The 23593-nt window shown below is 43.9% G+C and overlaps 1 protein-coding gene across 7 annotated transcripts in view; it reads right to left on the bottom strand.

Moving 5' to 3' along the window:
• Window positions 1–311: 311 nt before the first annotated feature.
• The window catches only part of ERG (ETS transcription factor ERG), a 280293-nt gene continuing 257011 nt past the window's right edge, over window positions 312–23593 (bottom strand). For 5 of the 7 annotated variants that reach the window (XM_082393011.1, XM_082393012.1, XM_082393013.1 and 2 more), the window contains exons 6-12: window positions 23070–23273; window positions 22153–22233; window positions 20133–20204; window positions 11695–11763; window positions 10946–11002; window positions 10214–10261; window positions 312–3062 (exon numbers count right to left, since the gene is read on the bottom strand). In XM_082393011.1, the coding sequence (XP_082249137.1) occupies window positions 2542–3062; window positions 10214–10261; window positions 10946–11002; window positions 11695–11763; window positions 20133–20204; window positions 22153–22233; window positions 23070–23273 (1052 nt within the window). In that variant the 3' untranslated portion in view covers window positions 312–2541. The remainder of the gene's footprint in view (window positions 3063–10213; window positions 10262–10945; window positions 11003–11694; window positions 11764–20132; window positions 20205–22152; window positions 22234–23069; window positions 23274–23593) is intronic. The other 2 variants (XM_082393016.1, XM_082393017.1) reach the window with 2 other exon arrangements.

Here is a 23593-nt window from a genome sequence, read left to right as displayed (position 1 = left end):
TGAGTGATTATCCGAGTAAATGTCTATTTATATGCAGAATGTAGGTGTGCTTCAACTTTGCATTGCAAAATAAAAATGACTGATCCTTCCCATTAAAACAGTGTGGGTCACCCCAGCTGCCAGCTTTTATGCTTTTACTTATTTATGTCTTCCCTAAGGAGATACAGGCACTTTGCAGGCCCTTCCCAAGCTGCTGTAATTGATGGATAGTTGGACTTCTTTTAATCCAAGTAATGCCGAGTGTCTGCAACTTTGGTAATCGGATCCTACCAGCTTTAGAGACCACTGCCAAAATATCCAGAGCACAGAGGTTTGGCAACGTCATTTAATCATCGCAAAAGGATTACAGAGTGCAAAACAAGCCCCCAAACAGCTAGGAGATGGGCCAATTCAGAAACTGACTCAGGCTAGGGAGCTGCTCAGGCTTGCCCCCTCTCACACGGCCTTGCATCCTAGCTCTCGAACTGCCTTCACCTTGGCCAAGGCTGGCATCCTTTGTGGCACATAGGAGAGAAAAGATGTCAAGGGGAATTGACTTCGGATCAGAGAAATAAACAGTGTCTGATCATCTGTCAGGCTCAGGGTTGGTGAATCCCAAACCAGGGTACCCAGATTATTCTGGTGTGGGAAGGTCAAGGCCACAGTCAACCTGGTGAGAGCCTCTGATGGAGAAGCCAAATGGCAAATTTAGAAGCTGTCCCTTGTCTCGTTAGAGTGAGCCATTGCTGCTATCTGTGATGCTTTATTTATCAACAATAATACAGTTTACATGGAGAGCAATAGCTTGTTTGCCGTTCAATGGATGCTTTATAGCAGGAATTAAGGGTGATTCGTGACTAGGTGTGGATCTGGCATTTCTCAATTACAACCCCAGCTTTAGAGGCCTCTTTCCATTCTGGGTCTAAATCTGGAGGCTCCCAAATGAAAACCTTTGGTCCTTCTGTTCCAGACGGCTCCAGCTGGCAACAAGGCCCCGGACAGGCCGCCACTGTTTGCGTGCCAAGCGTGCCATTTGCTTGGCTCTCCCTTGCACGAGTTCCTGGACAAAGGAGAATTCTAACACAAAACCCACCCCTTGCAGCACAAGTTTCTAAAAGGCAACTTTAGTCACTAAAAAAGTGCAAATGCAGACTCCTGTGTAAATCTGATTTGCCATGCTAGGCCAAGCTTATTTTATTACATACATTCTGCATTCTAAGAACTAATAACTTCATATTGTAAACATTAAGCATACAGAGTTAAAGTTCAAGGCCACATTAGATCATTGATTGTCCCTTTTGTCGTGTATCTTTGGCTGGCCGAGATCAACTCGTAGTGTATAAATGCATAAGTTATATAATTATTATATAAAAAGGAAAAAAAAAACCATTGACTTGTATACTTCATTCTGACAAACGCACAGCGTTCGCGACTCAAAAGGAAACCTGGAGCCCGCCTCGCCCCGATGCCTAGGTGATTTCGGATCACGGTAGCCCAGAAGGCTAGCTCTTACCTGACCCTGTGGAGAGCAGGGTCCCCACCTAAGGATGAGGTCCTGAATGTTTCTTTTAAATATCAGACAATTCCAGTTACAATTTTTCTGTTGATAAACAAACAAAAAGAGAGATGCATGATTTTGTTTCTGAATTCTACTACTTGCCCTGCCTCCGTGACGCTGTGTCCTTCCTCGTAACACTGGATTTGGTACAACACTGACCGAATGGAACCTCAAGTCTCCATGACTCAATTCTCTGCAGAACCGACACCGTCCTAAGTCCAGTCTTTACTGCTCGAGAAGTTTCTTTCCCAGTCCTTGCCTCCTCTTCTGCTTCCTCCTCTCCCACTTCGTCCGTCTACACCCACACGCTTGCCCTCCAGACACGTTCTCAGTCCCTCCCTTCGGCTCCGAGTTCCTGTCCTATCGTAAAGGAGTTGGAAGCTTTGGGTTGTCTTCACAGTTGGAGAGAGCTGACCGCTCTCCATCAAATGGAATGAATCTGATTTCGCCCAAAACTGCAAGTGCTGATGAGTTCCCTATCAATGTCCATTGATGGGCCACAGTCTCTTTTCTTTTCTTCTTTTTCTATGTTGATATGTTTCTCTTTTTAAATACAGGTCGTTTTTTTTTTTCCTTCAAATGACATTAGAAATGGCATGTTAGGTCCAGACTGTGTTATCTCTATTGCTTGAGTTTAATCCCAGTTTAATGCATGAGCAGGATCCCAAAGGCTACTCTAAGGTTTACACACTTCTTCAGAACATTTTCTTTGGCACTTCGTCTTTATGACTTCATGCTTCTACTTACAATGCCTTTTACAAGGTTGGTCCACAGATGATCTGTCCACGTACATTACATTTGTAGCATCCTCTTTATCTCTGTAGTAATATTTTAGTAATTCCCTCCCACTGAGAGTCTCTGGATCTCTTCCCCGGCTTCCTCCCCCTCAGCCCCAGTCAAGCTTTTTCATTCCTCTTGAGGCACTTCTGATTCATGGTCTCCGATAGAGCTTGTGGCAATTGGTTGGCGGTTGCATGTTGCTGGGAAAGGCCTCTCTCGGGTCTTTAGTAGTAAGTGCCCAGATGCGAAGGCATATGGCTGGCTGGGAGCCTAGTGTTAGGGTAGATTCCTCCTGTTGGTGAATTCCAGTATGGGTTTGGGGCAGCAAAAAAACTGGACGATGTCACGGGGAGGGCTGGAGGGTGGGGGGCCACAAAGTTCATCTTCTGCGGGTGGGTGTGATAGGAGCCCATGTAAGGGAGGTCCGAGGGGTACTTGTACAGGGAGGACTCTGGAGGGTGGGGCTGCAGGGCCTGGGCGATCCCGTGGAAGTCAAACTTGTAGGCGTAGCGCTTCCCGTGGACTTTGGTCATGATGTTTTTATCATAGTAGTAACGGAGGGCCCGGCTGAGTTTATCATAGTTCATATTGGGTTTGCTTTTCCGTTCTCCCCAGCGCCGGGCCACCTCATCCGGATCTGTCATCTTGAACTCCCCGTTGGTGCCCTCCCAGGTGATGCAGTTGGAGTTCGAGCTGTCTGACAGGAGCTCCAGGAGAAACTGCCACAGCTGGATCTGCCCGCTCCCTGATGAGGTGGGAAAAGAGAAGAAAACCCCAGTGAGAACAGGATCTGAGCTAAACGGGGTCTTTCTTCAGCGATAGAAGAGGGGGCTGTGGTGCCCCACCCAGAGTTCCTTTACCAGGCTGGGCGCCCATCCCTCAGCGGCTGGGGTATTGGCTACTCTTGTCCCCCAGCTCCCCCTGCTTGTCTCCAGAGAACGGCCCTTGGCTGAAGAGGAGCTGCCTCATCCACCCCCAGGTAGCCCACAGCCTGATGGGCTGACACAGGGTACCAGAGGCCGGCCCCCTTGCCTCAAAGAGGGACCAGTTCTGTGACGCTGGTCATGCCCCGGGCTCCGCATGGGATCAGACTAAAGCAGGGTTCCAGCTAAGGCCACAAGCTTCCTTCACTTTCCCCTGTCCGATCCTGTGTCCTCACTCCCTCTCTCCTGAGAAATACCCTTAGTTAATCACTTGCACAAGTATCCTTAGCCCAAGCTCTGTGTCTAAGGAACCTGACCTAAGATGATGATCCTTGGTGACTACCAGCCTGATCTACAGATCCAAGTCCTTCCTGGAATGCAAAGAGTTCCTACAGGTCAGAGTTCAAGTTTGTTCCATCCATTTCTGACTTCCTTAGAAGAATAGCCAAGTCAACTTTGTGTTTTGGGGGTGGAAGGGCTTACTTTTCCTCTTTTGTGAGGCAGAAAGTGCTGTTATGTGGCTGGCAATAATGACTTAATACCATTTATACTGGTTAGGTCAAGTAAAATAATAAAAGTCAGATTTAGGAAATGAACTTCAAAAAGTTTATGGAAAAAAATCGAGAATGGAAGTAAACACCGTTATTTCTAACATAACATTTGGCTGGCATGCAGAAAGCCATTCTGTCAAAACTTTTCCTAGAACAGAATTAACCCACTCAAAATGAGGAAGTTTAGAAAAAAGTTGGCTCTGTTTCAAACCAGATCACCCATTTCCAGTATTTAGGCAAATGCATCTTAACGGAAATCCACGTGTTGTCCCTGCGTTGCAATGCCAATTGTGTTAAGCAGAGTTTCCAAAAGAAAAAACTGTAACAATGAGTGATTGCAAGCCCTCTTGGGGCTTCCAACAGAGTCAATGGGACCTCATTTGACTGGGTGGACACAGAACTCTCTTGATCCCATTGGAGACCTATAGATGTGGCTTTTAGGTTTTATTAAATTCAGAGAAAAATCCAGGCACACCATTCTAGACTCTATGCTACAATACTTTAAGATGATTGCTGGCTCCCTAAAAGACAGAAACATGCAAATATCAACAGTCATACCAGGAGTAGCAGAAGAAGTACCAGGAGAGGCGAAGTACCAGGAGTATCTGGTCCTGAGTACCAGGAGAAGCTAAGATGCTTTAAGCAGATTTTAGAAGCTTTGAAAATGGATACATGAGGCAGGCCTTTCCTCCCAAACTCCCAAGCACTGCCTTGGGCTTATTACCAAAAAGATTATCTTGTATTATACTATCAGTAAGTATCAGTAGATATGATAAAATCTTTAAAGGAACTGTTGACTATTCAGGGCATTGAGGAAATGTAAAACTCAATTATAAATGTGTTTTCTCTAAATCCTCCCCACTAGCTCCCTATATAAATTGTCCAACTCATAAATCTTTGTTTCCATGTTGGCTACATGGAAATGGATATGTTTGTGAATTTATCCATACAATAGCAACGTGAGAAAGGTCAGCCTTTTCTGAATTTGTTCTGGAAAATTAGCATTTTCAGTCTAGCAACACATTTGAAATGTATTAACAGCTTGTAGTTCATCGCAATGGAAGCCTTTGCTTTTTCGGGACCACATATTCAAACTGTTCTCAATCAAGTTTTCTTGCCCCCAACATTTCATTAATATGCATTTAAAAAATACAAATAATAGTTTGAGAAAACCATATGGTTTCAGTATATATATTGTAACCAAAGGATTACTACTTGAAAAAAAATTCCATATATGACCTGGGAATAGGGAAAAACATAGATTTTTGATTTAACAGTGTAACATATGTTTCAATATAAACACATAGAGTTGTTTGAAAATAAATATTCACTGTCAACCTCCTCCCATACAGAGAACAATCCCACAGATTTTGTATAAATACACAGATCTTCCTAAACAGTCAAACTTATACTTGGTATCTATTCAAGCCTTGGCATTGCCTCTTGGGAATTTGTCCCTCACCCACTTCCTTTATAAACATGTATAGGAGAGAACCAGTGTACAAAAGTGTTTTCCCATCTCTCCTGTTTCTGAAGAGCTAATAAGTCAGGGAACTAAATTCATGGCTAGAAATTCAAAGTTCAGAGGATGGATGAGGAATTTCTCCCTAGACGATTCTACCCATCAGCCCTTGTACACAGGGTTCGGGCCTCTGAGTATTTCAAGAGTCTATGGGAATAAGACACCTGTAAACAAAACTCATCAGCTTCCGAACCTGAGAACAAAACCATAAATGCAAATCAATTAATGTTTAAGTAGATGTTATAAAATGTAACATTATGTCAAGCTCGTTACTTGTTAAATTTAATATGACAAAATCCACTGCCTTCACGGTCTACAGCAGATTTTCTCCCTGTTCGAGAATCCTCAAGGGGGCACAATGTTTGCTGAGAAGTTATAGTCAGTGGTAAATTAAACGAGTTACTCGTGGCCACTAATTTCGAAAGCAATTTATTAAATTTTTCGTTCACTGTCGAAACAATAACACTTACTGTGCACTGAAGGTACATTTTAGAATACAGAATAGGGATTCCAGAACACGAATGCCTAAGATTTGGAAGCCTAAGAGTGGCTTGGGTATTCCACTGGTCAAACCAACAAGTAAAAGGAGAAGCTCTTGTAAGACCAAACCTTCCACCCAAATAGACTCACCACCTGCACCTCAAGAATTACCTTCTTCGGAAAAACTCTTCATATCTATTTTCTCTCTCTATCCTGATAACCTCCTTTGGAACATCCGTAAGGAGTAGCTACTTTTGTCCTAGTTTTGTCCAAGGTAATTAACTAAAAAGGCAGGACGGGGAGGGGGGGGGAACCAAAGATGTCGGCTGCCCACCTATAGCAGAGTCCAGTGGGGTGAAGGGGCGTGGGGCGTGGCTTCAAAGAAGATAGAAGGCAATCCTTTCATTCTGGGGAGGAAAGTGGTCTCCGAATGCAATTAGAAGAAAAGAAGAGAAACATACTAGTGAAGAGGTACAGACCGAGCAAAAAAGGGCAAAACATCTAAACGGTTTATAAACCACAGAGAAAAGCACAGCTGTGAGTGACTCAGCAGCTGTGGGTCAAGTAGGAGGGGTGTCCCCAAGCAGGGCACTCAGCAGCCAGCTGATGGAGGAACAGAGCAGTAAATAAAGCAGAGAGGGTCTTTAAAGCAGCAAGCACCACGGTGGCAATCACTTGGGCTACTTTCTACAGTAGCTGGAGGTGCTGCAGAAAAACCCATGTGCACAGCCTGGACCCCTCAGCACATTAGGATCAAGGCAGCAGGCATGTGTCTCAGACGGAAGGCTTTGTCTGTGGCTCAGACAGGACTTGTTGGGGGGTGGGAGGGGCAGGGCAGTATGGTGGCCGGAAGCACCCCTTTGGAGTTGGCACTGTCGCAGCTGAATCCTGGCTCTGCCACTTATGGGACGTGGGGCAGCTCACCCGGCTCTCCGTGCCTCAGTGTCCTCATCTGCAAAATGCAGGTGATAGTAATACTATCAAGATGGTGGTACTATCTTGTAGGATCACTATGAGGATGAATTCGGTATGTGAGTGCTCTTATCATGGTTTGTTTGAGCTGGAAAGCAGGGTTTAAAGAAAGATACATCCCTTGCCTAGAGCCAGGAGATGCCAAAGGAAGACAACCACCTTCCCCCAAAAAACCCCATGCTGGCCGGGCAAAAGCTGGGAATGGTGGTATTCTCAGGGCTGGCCAGCATCATTGAATGCTGACTGGTACCAGGCATCATTCTGAACATTTTCCATGTGTTTATTTAATCCCCTCCCCCCAGAATCATGTGATAGCCCATTGTAGGGATGAGGAATTAGAGCCCAAAGAGGTAGAGTGACTTATCTTGCCCAAGGTCAGGAAGGGTTGGAACCCAGAGTCTAGGCCTTGGTGCTGAATCACTGCACAACAACACTGCTTTTGGGCCTCGTTTCTGCACACACCTCTGCAGTCTCCTTCAGTCTTTCCCTGGGCCTGGAGCTCGGTGGGTTCCCAGTAGAAGACTGGCCACTCCCACCTCCTAACCAATGGCAAAACATCCCTAAAACTGGTCTCTGGTTCTGCATGAAGCAGGTTACACTTTCATGCCCACCATTAAAGACTATCCAGTGAGCACCGAGGGAGCTACTGAACTCTTGCTCCCAAGAAAGCTCTTTCACGGAAAGGCAATTTCTGTTCATCACAGAAGCCACATTAAATGGTCAACCATTCTGACGGGATATAAAGGGGCTATGTCGCTAATATCTGATCCAGGACATAATAATGCAGGGACACACTCTTCTCGGCAGAAGAAATACGTCCAAATTGCACCCCAAACGCATATTTTGGATGGAGATGTTGCGAGGCTGTTATCATCTTGTGCATTCATACTATATGATGTCATCTTTCCATTTAAAATGGTTTAAAAAAATGTCTGCATTGTGAAAAGAGGAGAGGCAGCAGTTTAAAGTGGTGAAGGATTTATTTATCAGAGACTGGGAAACTAGAATCAAACAGGAGGAAGCATTCTCATTAATAGAATGACAAGACATTCTGGTTTTAGCGGGAAAGGCCACAGGAAAGTAACTGACACACAGCCTAAGGAGAGATGGAGAGAAGGCCTAATTCATTATAAACTAAGTAAAAGAAATCTTTATCTTTGAGTCACAAGTTGGATGTTGCCACTTTCCCCGGGCCCAGTGGGCACAGCCTCAGTGGGATAAAGTGCAGTCTTTGCTTACGATGCCGGTGCTGCTGACCTCTTAGGTACCAAGACATTTTCCCAGGCCAGTGATGGGTCTGCAATCTCCTCCTTGCTCGGTCCCAGGTCCTTCTACCCCACCATGGGCAACCCCAGGCCGCTGGGCACGGCGTGAATAGACACTAAGCCCTCTGCTTAGGGGGCCAGCAACTCTCTTTGGCCCCAAGCCACCAACCAAGCCACACCTTTGAGCTGCGACAACATGGGCACAGACTTACGTTTCACTTAACCAATTTGTGTGGGTGAAAAGGTCGGTTTGGTTTTGTTTGGAGCAGCTTGACATGTTCCTCCTCTTCATCCCTGACCTCAGCCTCATCCCAAGTATTGAAACAGTTGTTAAACTGAACGGAAATCCTTTCTTTCTATTCTCTTGGTCCTCATTCTCCAAGACCTCCCTCTTCCAGGCTCACTGAGTAGCACTGGAGAGCCAGAAAATGTCAATAAAAGCAGATTTTGGAGACAGAGAGTCAGGGTTCAAACCTGGCCTCCCTTCTTATGGGCTGTGTGACCCAGGAGAAGTTACCTAATTTGTCTGGACCTCTGATTCCTTTTCCATAGGATGAAGATAATGACCTCCCAGGGCTGTTCTGAGACAGGCATTTGCCCAGGGATGATATGGGGGAGGGGTGGGGGGAAAGCTATTGAATTGTTATTTCACATTATTGTATTAACTTTCCCAGCATGTTCCAGCTTCCGTCCTGTTCCCCTTTCTAATCTATCCTGAACATTGCTGCCAGATCAGTCTTCCTGAAGCCTGACTAATAATAATCATCTCAAAACATAGTAACCGTTTTTATGTGAATGGTTATAAAGGCAGTTGCAAATAGAAAGCTGAGCATAGGCAGGAGGACGGACCAAGACCCAGGAGACGTGGCCACCAGGTGGATGCTGGGGTGAACCTGTGTCCATCTCTCCACCGGAATGGAAGCTCCTTGAGGGTCAAGGATGGTATCTTGTTAGTCCTTGCATTCGTTTATTCAACCAATAATTATTTAGCACCTGGTCTAGGCCCAAGGGGTAGAACAATAAACAAAACAGACCTTTCTCACTTCTAAGCTGCTTAAAAAAATATTTGCTGAATTAGTTAACATTAATCAAAATTTAATGTCAAAGACGTGGATGCCAAATAATGATATTTTATGTTTTCAAAAGTATAGATTCCCTGTGGGGATGTACACTGATTGAACCTAAATTTTCCCATTTCTAACCCCATTTTGGCCTCAATGTTTAGGAAATATACATTCCAGCTTGTATTTGCAATACGCCTATGACATCTTGGCATCTGAATTTGCTGTTGAGAATATGCAGCATATGCTGTGAATTTCTGAAGTGGATGCCAGCACAGCTGGTTCTGATCTGAATACAAACAAATCAAACAATTTGGTTGGCACTGAAGCGTGATGACAGGTAACAATCCTTGGCAAGGGACAGGTTACAAATGGGCCAATTAAGAATCTGCACTTTCTCCTGGCACCTGAGTTCAGAAATAGACCATTCATTGAAGATGATCCTAAATTTGAAGTCTTGTGGGTGTCATTATGGTTCTTTTTTTTTAAAGATATTATTTTATCTGCTAGTGTCATGGGTTGAATTGTGGCCCTCCCCCCCAAATTCATATGTTGGATTTGCCCAGTACCTCAGAATGTGACACTATTTGGAAATAGGGTCTTTAGAGAAGTAATCAAGTTAAAGTAATATCATTTGAGTGGGCTCTAATCCAATATGACTGGTGTCCTTAGAAAAAGGGAAATTTGGACACAAAGACACATATAGAGGTAAAGAGATACAGGCAGAAGATGGCCATCTATAAGCCAAGGAGAGAGGTCTGGAATAGATCCTTCTTTCATGGCCCACAGAGGGAAATAACCCTGACCACTTGATTTTGGACTTCTGTCCTCTAGAACTAGGAGACAATAAATGTCGATGTCTAAACCCCCAGTCTGTGGTACCTTGTTAGAACAGCCCTAGGAAATGGATACAGTTTGGATTAGGTAATGATGCTCTTTGCTGAAGCTAAATCTTAATTTATAACCCGACCCATTTTTTTCCACTTAGGCAAACAGTCCAGTGAGACCTACAACTTCAATTTGTTCAGCGGAAGGGATTTCTTGTCTATACAAGTTCAGTTTCAAAATAGCTACAGCCCAAAAGATAACTTTGTAAGAGCAAAATCATCAGCAGTATCTCACCTGGATTTGCAAGGCGGCTACTTGTGGGTCCAAGAATCTGATAAGGATCTATAGCAAAAAGAAAAGAAGTCAGATCCCAAAGACATAGTTGTGAGCAGGTAGGATGTAGCTCCAGCAATAATGCTGACCCGCTGGTGTTTCCAGATTTCAGAGTTGAAAATGTCCCCCACGCCAAAGTCCCCCAGCACCACGTCCTGTATTAGAAAAGAGGTCACATGGATCTGAGTGATGCTTCTTAGTAAAGGTCTCCTAGCTGGTAGCCGAGCTCAGATTTGGCCCAGGGTTCCCAACACCTAGCCCAGCGCCCTCTCCATCCCAGGATTTAAACAGGGCGGATGTATTCTGCCCAGGGCCGCGTGGGCCGTGCGGCTCAGCACACCGGCAGCAGCACCCGTCCACGGTGTTTCCGCACTGGACTTGGCACACACGCTGATGTTGCTGTATGCGACCTGGAAGGCGAAAATCAAGGAATTGCTAGGCCGCAAAGAAGCTGCCTGTGTGCACGCAGCATGTTTTTTCCATATTTATTGCATGGGTTTTGGAAATGTTTTAGCAAAATCTCAAGTCATTCCCAGTTGAGTAGACTGATAATTTAGTCCCTGTTGTACATATGGAGCAGTCCTAAAGAAGACAAAGGAACATGAGTTTAACTTAGAAAGTGACACATTTTAGAAAGATGCTGCTAAACCTGTTTCTTCTTTTATGGCCACCAAGATGCTCTGTGAAACATACCTAGCTGAGGACGCTGGTCTTCAGTTTTGGGCACTGTGGAAGGAGATGGCTGAGCAGCTGAAGATCCGAAAAACAAAGAGACAATTAGTTATAACTTGTATTTGGCTACTAGACTTTGCTGCTGTTGTATCATCATTCCATCATTTACCTTAGTTATTAACATAATAGCCTTACTCTTATAATAAGAAACATGGTAAGAAAAAAATTTCCTTTCTAATGAAACCAAATGTAAATGTGGTAGCAAAACGAGGGCACTTTAACTTATTTTAAACATTTATTTTTACCCCACTTTTTGCAAAACTAAAAAAAAAATTGAGATGGTTTACAAAACAGATTAAAATGAATCAACTCTAAAATAAAAAGATAAAGGGAAACCACCAGGAAAATATAAAGTACGGAATACTTTAAACATGGCCAAGATTAGGAAATCACCCAGTATTTAATCTGTACTCAAGCATCCTATGAGACATGCATTTGTCCAGAAATGCATTACATCATTCATTACATCATTCATTTCTTTTTGTTATAGAGATATATTACATCATTCATTTCTTTTTGTTATAGATATAGGTATAATGCCAATAGAGAAAGAATCATTGCATTTAAAGATCAGTTGTGCTTTGTTGCCAAAGGGACAAATGTATGTTGAAAAAGCATAGTTTGGCTACAGAAATTATCATTTACTGCATCAAGAGTTATCCACTGCCTTGTGATGTGAGGATTCAAGGCAGTGGGAACCAACACTGTACCTTTCGACTGGGGGGTGGGGTGGCCGTGACTGGTCCAGGCTGATCTCCTGGGTGGTTCGTAAGGTAAATCTGTAAAGATAAATAAATTGACTAAAAGATCAATAACATAACTTGATAACAGCTATTTTGTGTGCTTTTTTTTTGTTTTGTGTTTATTAGAATAAATATTGTGCAAGAAAACCCAGTTATCCAAAGTAATATTCAACCTGGATTCCACGAGATTTGGGTTTTATCTACAAATGATAACTTTGCATCTTTTACTAATCTAACAGTTTCACCCATTAATCTGAAAACTCCCATGGACATATTCTCTAGGAGCTGGCTGACTCTTCTAAGGTAATTTCCTGCAATCGTAGGTCAAGACCATATCAAAAGTTTCTTACAATCTAATTTGTCCTGCTTCCAGCTGGAATTGACATAAGTCCATCACCCCTTTATCATCTTCATGACCCGTCTGAAACACAGCCTACAACATTGATGAATCAACCGATTCCTACTTGAGGTCTGACACTAAATCCACCAAATGACATTCACATTCCTTCCTTTTCTTCTTCCTTGGAAACGAGCACTGCCTTCTCTTATTTGCCAGCTGCCTCTCTCAGCCACCCCTCATTTTCCCTCATTCACTTATATTAAATCAGTCTTAAGGGTCGGTCTAGTTATTTTTCTTTTTTTTTTTTTAATTAATTTTTATTGGAGTATGGTTGCTTTACAATGTTGTGTTAGCCTCCACTGCACAACAGGATCATCCATACACATACAGATATCCCCTCCCTTTTGGACTTCCCTCCCATTTAGGTGGGTCTAGTTATTTTTCTACGCAAATGTCTACTCTTTCTCCTTCTCTAAATGAATTTAGAATTTCTCTAAAATGAATTGTAAGACTGAAATAGTACTGCCCCTGCAATACATCAGCTGAAGTATATGCCAATGATTTCTTTTTGTATTTATAATGTATTGCTACTTGTCCCATAAAACTTAATCACACTTTGCATATGCAAATTTAATAATTATACTTCTGCATCCTCAGTGCAAGTTCTATTAATGACTATGACTCTAAGTCATTTCAAGTTTCCTTTAAAAATACATTCCAGAAATGTTATTATGCATGTTCTTACAAACTGTGCCTACATAAAGCTGGGGAGTGGGGTGGCCAGCTACACGCAATTTTATTACAGAACGATTTCAAAACTACGACTTCTTGGATTGACGGGTCTCGGTCCAATGCCATGTGTCATTCTGGGCCAGCTGAAAGCCATAGCCAGGTACTTCAGCAGGTGTTCTGCTGCCAGTCACCTGGAGATGACTATAAAATCTCACTTGGAGAGATTTTAAACTTTGTTTAAAATTGGCAGTTTGGTGGGTCAATCTTGAAAAAGCTTGTTGACTGTGTTGCAGAAGACATGTCTCTTCCTAGTTTCATATCCCAGAGAGAACAGCAATGAAATGCAACGTGAAATCCAACGCAGAATTGCCTTAATTTATTTGGTCTGTTTGGCTACAAGCATCTCGACTAGTGTGGTCTGTGAAATCCTACCCTCCAGAGCTTTGGTTGAGTTCGATAATTTTTCTTTTGAAACTCTTCTATTGCTCACCACTCCCTCTCCACTGGCATTTCTGTATTTTTGGACTGTAAGCATTTCCCACCCAGTTCCTCAGATTCTCACTTTTCTGGTGTTGAGGTTACACATGGGAATTAAATCTGCAGTCGCTATCAATTTACAACTAACTTTCAACTTAAGTCGCTGGGAGCACTTGCACATAGATTCTCATCTAGTTGCATTTTGTCTAGAAAATGGTTAGGCAGAGTTTCAATTTGAGAATTGTTTCAGAAAGAAAAATCTACTAGCAGGGCAACTGTAACAGCATCTCCCCTACTTTAGGAGCAGACAGCCGTATCAATGTGGGGCTTCTGTCTACCAAGTGAAAAAGCAAGAGAATCCAGAAATATGTTCTAGGTCCTTGCTTCTCCGCAGACCAGCAATATTGGCAATGTCTGGGAGCTCATTAGAAATGCAGAACCTCACTCTAGATCTACTGAATCAGAATCTGCATTTTACCAGATTCTGGTAAACAAAAAAAAAAATAGAGCTACCATATGATCTTGCAATCACACTCCTGGGCATATATCTGAAGAAAACCATAATTAGAAAAGATACAGGCACCCCCACTGTTCATTGCAGCACTGTTTACAATAGCCAAGACATGGAAGCAACCTAAATGTCCATCAACAGAGGAATGGATAAAGAAGATGTGGTACATGTACACATGGAATATTACTCAGACATAAAAAAGAATGAAATAATGCCATTTGCAGCAACATGTCTGGACCTAGAGATGATCATACTAAGTGAAGTAAGCCAGACAGAGAAAGACAAATATCATGATATCGCTTATATGTGGGATCTAAAAAATATGATACAAATGAGCTTATATACAAAACAGAAAACAACAAAAAAAATGATACAAATGAGCTTATATATAAAACAGACACAGAAAACAAACTTATGGTTACTAAAGGGGGGGAGGGATAAATCAGGAGTTTGGGATTAACATATACTCACTACTATAAATAAAATAGATAACCAACAAGGACCTACTGTATAGCACGGGGAACTATAGTCAATATTTTGTAATAACCTATAAGAGAAAAGAATCTGAAAAAGAAAAAATATATATACATATATATATATATATATATACACAGTTTTATATGTATATATAAAACTGAATCATTTTGCTGTACATCTGAAACTAACATGATATTGTAAATCAACTATACTTCAATTAAAAAAAAGAATCTCGGGGCTTCCCTGGTGGTGCAGTGGTTGAGAATCTGCCTGCCAATGCAGGGGACACGAGTTCGAGCCCTGGTCTGGGAGGATCCCACATGCCACGGAGCAACTAGGCCCGTGAGCCACAGCTACTGAGCCTGCACGTCTGGAACCTGTGCTCCGCAACAAGAGAGGCCACGATAATGATACGCCCGCGCACCGCGATGAAGAGTGGCCCCCGCTTGCCGCAACTAGAGAAAGCCCTCGCACAGAAACGAAGACCCAACACGGCCATAAATAAATAAATTAATTAATTAATTAAAAAAAAAAAAAGAATCTGTATTTTAACAAGGTCCCATTTGACTTGGGTGTACACTGAAGTTTGAGAAAGCCTGTTCTAGACAATTTCCATTATTCTTTTCTAAAAATATGTGTTCCTACAGATAAGGATTTCAGAAATGCTGTCTGAGTGTGTTAATACAAATAAATGTGTGGAAAGAGTTCTAGATTGAATGCTTTTACCTGAAATATGAGAAATGGAATTAATAGCAAGTGTCAGTAGTTAGTCTGTTACTACTTTAAACATAAAGACATTGCCCATGAAATGTGACTGGAAGAAATCAAACACCAAACTACTAACAGGAAAATATTTTGAAACTCTTAATTCATAAAGTCCTTCTCAGAGTGTGTAACCTCATCAAAATGTTGAGTATTGTGTGTCTCATCTTCCCTTGAAAATCAGTCAGGACCTAAACAACTCCAAGTCTGATTTTTTGCCAAGAACTGGAGATGTTTATATGAACAATGATTAATGTGTTCATGAACATATTGCCATGGAAGATAAGTGGGCTTTTGTTTTTGTTCATGGAATTCTGCTCCAGTGTTCTCTTATCAGCTACCGATCACATGCCATGGGCACCAAGCCCCCCCCCCCCCCGCTCCTGTGGGATGTGACATTGGGGAATGTTGAACTAAGGCTTGCTGAGATGGGTGACAATCATCTCAGTGACCCTGTCAGCAGCTACAACACCTCAAAGCAGAGCCAGCTTTGAGCAGTTCTGCTTTTTGGCTCCTTGAAAAATTATTACTCTGTGTACATTTGCTATTTGCCCCTTATGGAGAGTAGATCATAAGACTTCTAGTAAGAACACAGTTTACATTTCATTTTTGGTGGTCATTTCAATCCACTCTCCATTTCTCTTCAACTTTAATCTTCAAGGTCATTAACTCATACACTTGGCAGAAGGTCCTGTGTCAGGGAAGGCTGCTTTCTGGCATGGGTTCTGCTATTTTTTTTCTGTAACAGACTGTGTTTTAAAACTGAACTTTATAAAAGTCATTTCACAGGCAGCTGAGGGTTACCAAAGAAGTACGCTATATGCCATGATCTAGACCAAAGACCATGAAAACTACAAATAGGGAGTTTGACTGGTGTTGGCTCCCTCCACCCCAGCACCTTCGTTTATTTTCTGGGAGTCAAGATCAGTTCCTGATTCTGAATGAGACTCCTTCCCCCAACCACTCCCTTCCCTAGACATCAATGATGTAAGCAAGCATCCTTGCTGCCCTTCCTGCAGGATTACGTTCACCAAATTTTACACTCTCCTTTCATCAAGATTACTGAAGAACAGCCCACTAGCCGTCTTGACATCCACCCACCACTTTATTTGTTTGAAGGACCAGAACTTGGATCATGGGAGAGCTTATCCTCATTTTGGGGATCCATGCCACATTTTCAAAGTAACTCTAGAGGTCCCTGGTCGCACTGGATGTGAAAGGTTGAATTTTGCCAGCTCTCAATGAACTTCGATGCTAATGGCAAAGACAAAGACCGAGAGCTATTGACCTAAACCAATCTATAAACCCCTATTTAATGCAAGCAATTTTCAGGGTCAAGCCTACTAACATGATTAAATCACTCTCCCTTGTTTTCCTCCAGCTCTCCCTACAGTCTTCTAAACTCCTCTGTCAAAGACATGGAGATCTGGGGGCCTTTTGCCTTCCCTTTTCAACTAGGGGTACAGATGTACAGATCTGTGGTTAGAGTACAGTTAGGGCAAAGCCAAGAATGCATTTTCAGCCACTTGCTGTGATAGAGGCTTTACTTAACTGAGGAGACAGTGCATCGGCTGTGTCATCTTGCTATGACTGGAGATGCTGAATGGCACTGAGCTGCAAACTCCAAAGGAGGAATCATTTCAGATTCCGAGAAACCCTTGAGGAGCACCAGCTGAAAAGGGAAAGTCAAGGCTGCACTTGCAGACCCAAGTCTCCAGTCTCCTTCGATAAAATCCTAGATGCGTATCATGGTGCGTGGATTACCACGGTGATGGAGGAGGAGAAGGCGGGGTTACAGATCGTCCTGGGCACACACCAGAGCTTTCACATACACTTCTCCTAGGATGCCAGGCACGGTTCACATCATGAGGTCAAAAACCAGCTTGCACGTTTCTCTGAGCCAGACCTGTCTCTGTTTATGCCACTTGAGGCCTCAAGGGGCCATGGCCATGTGTTCATGGTCAAAAAGCATGTGTTCAGCAAAGAAGGAGGGTGTTTACAGGGGAGATGGGGAAAGGGCTTCTGGTCATAATAACTGACTACCCAAGAAACACATGCGACACCATGAAATTCGATCATAAAAAAAGAACGTAAACGGATCTGCCTATGTGCTAGCACTTTCTAAGAGGAGAGGAGAGACTCATCTAAATGCTAATTCAACAAAGGGATCATGAAAGAGGGTGCATTTTGAATCAGGAAAATTTGGATAAAATTAATAGGAACAAGCATAGAGGGGATGAGGCATGAACAAAAGAGTATATTGTCCATCATGTGTTATCCTGTAAGGTCACTGAACAGTCCCAGACAATTGGTGGGGGGGCGAAACTGAAACGACAGGGCCGGCAGTAAGGGGACTCTGGAATAAATGATCTTTTTGGGAAGCTGGGCCATGACAAGAAGAAAAGGTAGACGGGGGTGGTTACTTGAGGAGGAAGGAAAGGAAGGAAGTGGGGAGGGAACACTGGGAAGCTGGACTCAGCAGGATGACACAGGTGGGAGGAAGGAGTCCTCTGTCTCCGTGGACGTGGGATTAGAGAAGTGGGTGGACACCAAGAGTGTCCATCAGCAAACCAAGAGTGCAGGGGAACGGGAACTTGGGTCTCTGTCCCCAAGGACCCAAGGACCTCTCCCAAGGAAAGTCAGCAACCAGCTCTTCTGAAAGCAGTCAGATACCCACCAACCAAAGGGACACGGTCAGATTCCCAGTGACCCCTTCCCCCCGTGATCTGCAACACCCATCCCCCCTGACCCATCACAAACTTCTCCAACTGCACCGTTATAAGCTTTCACACTCACAAGACCATTCCTGCAAGGTTGATCACTGGTCCACGCAAGGTATACAAACAAGTCTATTCTCCAAGTTTGAATCCCTCAGTCTGGCTGACAGCAAACCGTTCTCTGGCTCATTCACTCTGATGTTCAATTCTTTGTAGCTCAGACACTAATATTTGTATCCTCTTTCAGAATCACAGCAGCAATCATCAAAACACATATTTTAGTACAAATCAAGTCTCTTCCAAGTCACACTCGAATGACAGACCCAAGAAAAGAGCATTATCAGGGGTTTGCTAGGTGAATTAGCATTTGCCACCCTTGTCTCCCCCTGGGCTGAAGCACAGAGCGGTGTCCCAGCCAGAGTCCTCCAGGCCACTCTCCTCTCTGACACCTGGACGCGCCGTATCTTCCAAATCCACCATATCCTCAAATAGGGAGGAAAGGAGCTCCAGGACCCATTGTTCCGTCTATGAAGCAACAGGCAGCCGGCCGGCTGCTCCGACCATCATGTTGAACGAACTCATGCGGCCACACAGCCCTGACACCAGCTCACAATCCCTGGCTTTTGCAACTAGAGGCATCCATGAAATTGCTTCAAACAAACAAACAAATAAGCAACCCATGGCCAAATGTTTCACAGATAGCTTTGACTTCTGTGAGTATGTATGGAAACTTCTTTAAAACACTCACAAAACCATTGTGATTTTCCTACACTTCCCATGTCCTCCCAAGGGACCATTTACTGGCGGTAAACTCAGGAATGTCTAGAGCTAGTGTGACACATGCACTTTCATTGTCCTTTCTCAGTACCCACGGCGGGTTCCTTTAGGGTCAATCTAGTTCACTCCAGACCCTGGGTCTTGTCCACGATCAAATGGCCTGTGTCAGAGGTAACTAAGCACTATCGCCAAGACTTTCCACTATGCTTCCCAGGAGGAACGGTGGCAGACTTTATGAGGTTAGAGGATAGAAAATCGCCAGCCTGAAGTCGCAGTACCAGGGCTGTGTCGGGGTGAGAAAAGCTCCGAGAAGCATCTTCACCCGGGCTATTTAGCTCACTGGCCCCCCTGTCTTTTTCACTGGGAAGAAACAGCAGCGCCAAGCTTAGTGCCTGGGACCAGTTCAAACTAGGACTTGGGCAGCCTGGACACGTGACAGACGTCCAAGAGCAACAGCTTGGGTCTAAGAAGATGTCAGTTCTAGATCCACGTGTGAATAGCGAAAAACCATCCCACAGCCCTAATCACGATTCCTCAGCTGTGAGGCTGGCATGTGTCATCCAGTTCATGGGGTTGCACATCCCAGCGAGGGGACAGATGTTTGAGCCATGCTTGCCCAATGTCACCCCCTCCTTCTCCACCTGGCAACACCTAATCCTCCTCTGGCATATGGTCCTTCCTCTGCAACGCTTCCTTCCCCCTTTCACGGAGGGATGAATTCCTTTCCCCTCCTGTTCCCACAGCCTCTGTCGTTAGAGGTGTTGCCTCTACTATAAAATCAGTGCTTTAGGTTAAACATCCATATCTGTCTCTCCGGCTCTAGGTACCTAGCCCGTAAGGTTAAATGTGTATGTGTGTGATGTTTCTGGCTCTAGGTGGCTTTACATCTAGAAACATCTAGAGCTTTAGGTTGTGTGCCTGTGGGCTTGTTCTCTGCTGCACCCCCGTGGCTGGCACTCAGGAGGCTCCATGGATAACTGTGGAATGAACAGCCCAGCTTTCTGAAGACAGGAAGCTTTCTAAAGTCTGGTTCATCCTTAGATTCCCAGAATCTAACATCGTGCTTGGCACTAACAGACACTTGATAAATAGTGATTCTTTTCGTGAATGACGCGTAAATTAATAACCTAATCAAGTCATCGGGAAAGACACAAAGTAAGACTCAGGTGTAAATATGATTGATTACATGCTTCTGCTCTGAAAGACTGGCTCTCGTGACAGCTGGGAACCAGTCACTAGTGTTAGGGGGCTGCCTCCTGCTCTGTGCTGTGCCTTGAGGACGGATAGATTACACTTATGTCCTTCTGTAAACTCGAAACCAGATGGATTCCTTATCGCCAGGCATCCAGGATGCCTTCTTGGCCCATCTGTCTTTGAGAGCAGCTAGTGAAGGGGCTGACCTGCTTATAATCCCACAGTTCAGGGACTGTTCGCGTGAGCTCTGAATGGAACGGTCTGATTCTAGGCGCCAGATCCACAGAGGCAGAATAAGACTGTTTAGAGGTCCGATCCAAGATCAGCTGTCTTTGTGTCTCGTGACGTAGGTCACGGATCTCACAGGACATCCTGGGATGTCTCTCAATAAAGAGATTACACAGGGGTGTTTTCGTACCTGGCCTAGTTGTAATTCTTTGCGTAGCTTCAGGATATACTGAAGTATTTGGGAAAATAAAAGCTGCACCCCCTGCAGACAAAAGGAAAGACAAAACATGTGAAGGTCTTTTGCTGTGGTCGTTGATCTGATCTCAGCAACAGCGCCTCATCTACTTTGCCCCGTGACAACCAAGGGAGGTGGCCTACTAGAACCTGCCACGCCAGACTTCGGGAGAAGGGACTAGCACACGGGTCAGAAACAGATGCTGAAGATGGAAGAGATGTGACTCTCTCTGTGCCCCACTTGGCACAAGGCGTCTTGTGTTTTGATTTTACAGCTTCCTCCTGAAGCCCATCTGTGGGTCTGCCCATCCCCCTGCAAGCTCATTTTACTAAAACAATTCTATGGTGGATGTTTTAATTTTCAAATTGTATAAAACCCATAAAACACTTAACAGAGCCCTTGGAAAGTAGTACCAAAGAATGATAAATATTTTGCCAAAGAATCTATGGATCTTTTTAAAAATTAATCCGTATCTCTGTTCAGATGCACATTTTCCCTTTCTCTCTCTCCATCAATTCTCAAATTGTTAGTGGAAATGATTCTCTTTTCACAGGTCAGTCCGTTTGGAATTTGTTGTCCTGCTTTTCGATTGCTTCTATGTTTAATAGGAAAAATAATGAAGTCAGAGCTTTCCTGACACTTCCATCCTCTGCTAAAAATTTTTTAAATGACTAAGAAATTATCAGAAAGTGTGTGTATCTCCAAGGCATTTCCTAAGGGAGGGGAATTACTTTGTCTAAGGTGCTTGCTATTTCTGGCCACAAGGTCATTAATAGGCTGATTGTGTAACCTACATTGAAAAAGTGTATTATTGACTCAAAGCAATTTTTTTTTAAATTTCAGATTAAAAGCACAACATTCTGGCTATTGGAGATCAACTAGCAATCCCTCTGTAATACTCAAGCCTGGACTCACTCACATCATACATTTAAAAATAACATGGCAAGTATTTGGAAAATGGCTGTATTCCTATGTGAGGGCTGATCATGAATTGGCTGGCTTGCCTATGAGGGGTTACTGAAGTCTTTCCAACACTAGATGGTTTTCTCCCTAGCCTGGTGGTGGCAGACGGTCCCTGCAGGCTGATAACAGTGGGGTGAGCAGCCTGCGGCCATGCTTCTGTAAGTGTCTCCATCACCAGGGAGGAAATGGGTGTGACCAGGACCACATTCATCCACAGAAAGCCCAGCCTCTACTCTCAGCCTTTACTAGGAGGGGAGGGAGGAGGGTTAGCCAGGAAGAAGCATCACGTTAAACTCTATCAGGCTCAGGCAAAAAAACCCAAAATAGATAAATAAACAAAATGTAGAATCAATGGTTAGACATAGAATAGCAGGTATTTAGTTAGTCACTAATTTCAAATCTTCCGAAGTCATAACACAGTTTCCCTCACAACAAAAGCTCCCCAAAAGTAACCGACATTCCCTCCTACTGCCTTTTGCAAATGTACAAAGACTGTGCAAGAAGATTCAAGTCAAGTTGAATGGCCTAAAACTTTAGCAAAAAGGGGAAAGCAAAACTCCTGCTTGTCCTAGTAAACATTCCTTTAAGAATAAAAATTTTAAAAGGAAAAGAAGAAAAAAGGAGCATGCTAAGGGCCCCTTTATATGGAACATGCTTTTAGTTTCTACAGTTAGCACAGAGCATATTTGAGGACTAACAGCAGCAGACTGTAATCCAGCAAATGTGAGCTAAGGCTGTGGCTGAAGGCTAATTCTGCACATCTCCTGGTTGAAAGAAATCCTTTGACTGGCAAGGGAAGCGGGGGAGTGTTCAGAGACCAAAGAGTGCCTCCTGCCTTGAGGCTGTGGTACCGCCAACACACAGCCTCAACCTACCAAGGACCCCTCAACCATCCACCTCTGACTTCTGCCTTCCTGATGCACTGACTGTCCCACATTCTACCTGTAAAGCATGCAACCTGTAAACAGAGCCCTACACTTGTCCTGGGGGGAAGGGGCAGGGCCAGCATTACCTGTGTTTCTAGCATGCATTAACCGTGGAGAGTTTTGTAAGGCTTTATCAACATCATCTGAAGTCAAATGTGGAAGAGGTGCTACAAAACAAAACAAAAAGCAACATCCAAATGAAAAAAGAGAGAGAGAATTACCTTCCTTGAAAAAAAAAAAAAGAAGAAGAAAAAGAAGGAAAACATCCACCCCACTCCCCACCCTATTATCATGGGCTGCTTGGAAATCTCTCCATGGCCCTGCTACTGGTTAGCATGTTAAAACCTAGATGGGGATCCATATTGAATTCAGGGAAGAAGTGGTTGGGATGCCAAGCAAAGCATTTACACCAAAGAGTTCACACCACCCACTGTTGCACTATCTCTACTATCTCCTTCTGATCATGCTTGACATTGGAAATATTAAAGCATGCAGCAGACTCTGTGGATTCATGCCTCTCATTGCCAAGACGCCATTCCCATTGTGACAGGCTAAGCCACATCTCAAGATACCAAGTGAAAATGTTCCTCATTTTGTGTTCCAGTGGGATACGAAGGGGAGCTTGGTTTGGCTTTAGGGAAGATAAACTCCACAATTCCCATCAAGTAGGAGCCTTTCCATAATGTTTCTATTTCTATTTGGGCATCATAGAGATGAAATAATGTGTGACCAGATAAAGCTCTGTTTCCCTTTGGCATATGATCTTCTTGGCTGGGGGACCCTGGAGGAGGCAGCTGAATGGTAGTTGACTTTGCCACTTCTCGTAAAAGCACTGACTACTTCTCATTACGCAATCACCTAAGTCATCACTTATAAGCATTCTCTCAGATCCTAATGGGAATTGGGTTAGGGCAGCAAGATGCTGTCGGCAACTGGGCTGAACCCTCGCATCTTATGTTAACAAGGACCTCTTTGCTCTCTGTGGGAGCAGGGACTGCCTTACTCTCTCTGAGGTAGTGGAGATGCGACAGAAGGATGTCAGCGTTGTAGCTCGGGGTGAGCCTCTGAAAGTCGTCTTTGGTCATCTTGCACAGCTCCTTCCCGTCAATATTCTGGAACAATAAGATGTCGACGTCCGGAAGGCCATATTCTTTCACTGCCCACTCCAGCCACTGCCGGACATGGTCCGTACTCCATAGCATAGGATCTGAAAGGGGATGGAAGCGTATTTGGTCAACTCCGGAAGACAAATTTCTGGGGTAGAGCCATATCCCAGGTGGGATCTCCCACCAGCCATAGCTTTCCAGAGCATCCCCTCCCACTCTTCCAGAAGCACAGCCTCAAGCCAGGCTCAGGGACCAGTCCAAGGAGACTGTCTGGGGAAGACCAACTGACTCACAGTCAGAGATCATTGTCTTTAAAGTGAATTGTTCTGGAAGTTTAGGATTATTCACACCACCTGCCCTTTTGTTGCTCAGATAATCTAAAGTTTCCTGTAGGGATGGGATTTTCTTTTTATTAGTTTCT

Source organism: Balaenoptera borealis (assembly GCF_965194805.1).
Source record: "Balaenoptera borealis genome assembly, chromosome: 5".
NCBI classification, from domain to species: Eukaryota; Metazoa; Chordata; class Mammalia; order Artiodactyla; family Balaenopteridae; genus Balaenoptera; species Balaenoptera borealis.
This window is presented reverse-complemented; position numbering and strand designations above follow the sequence as displayed.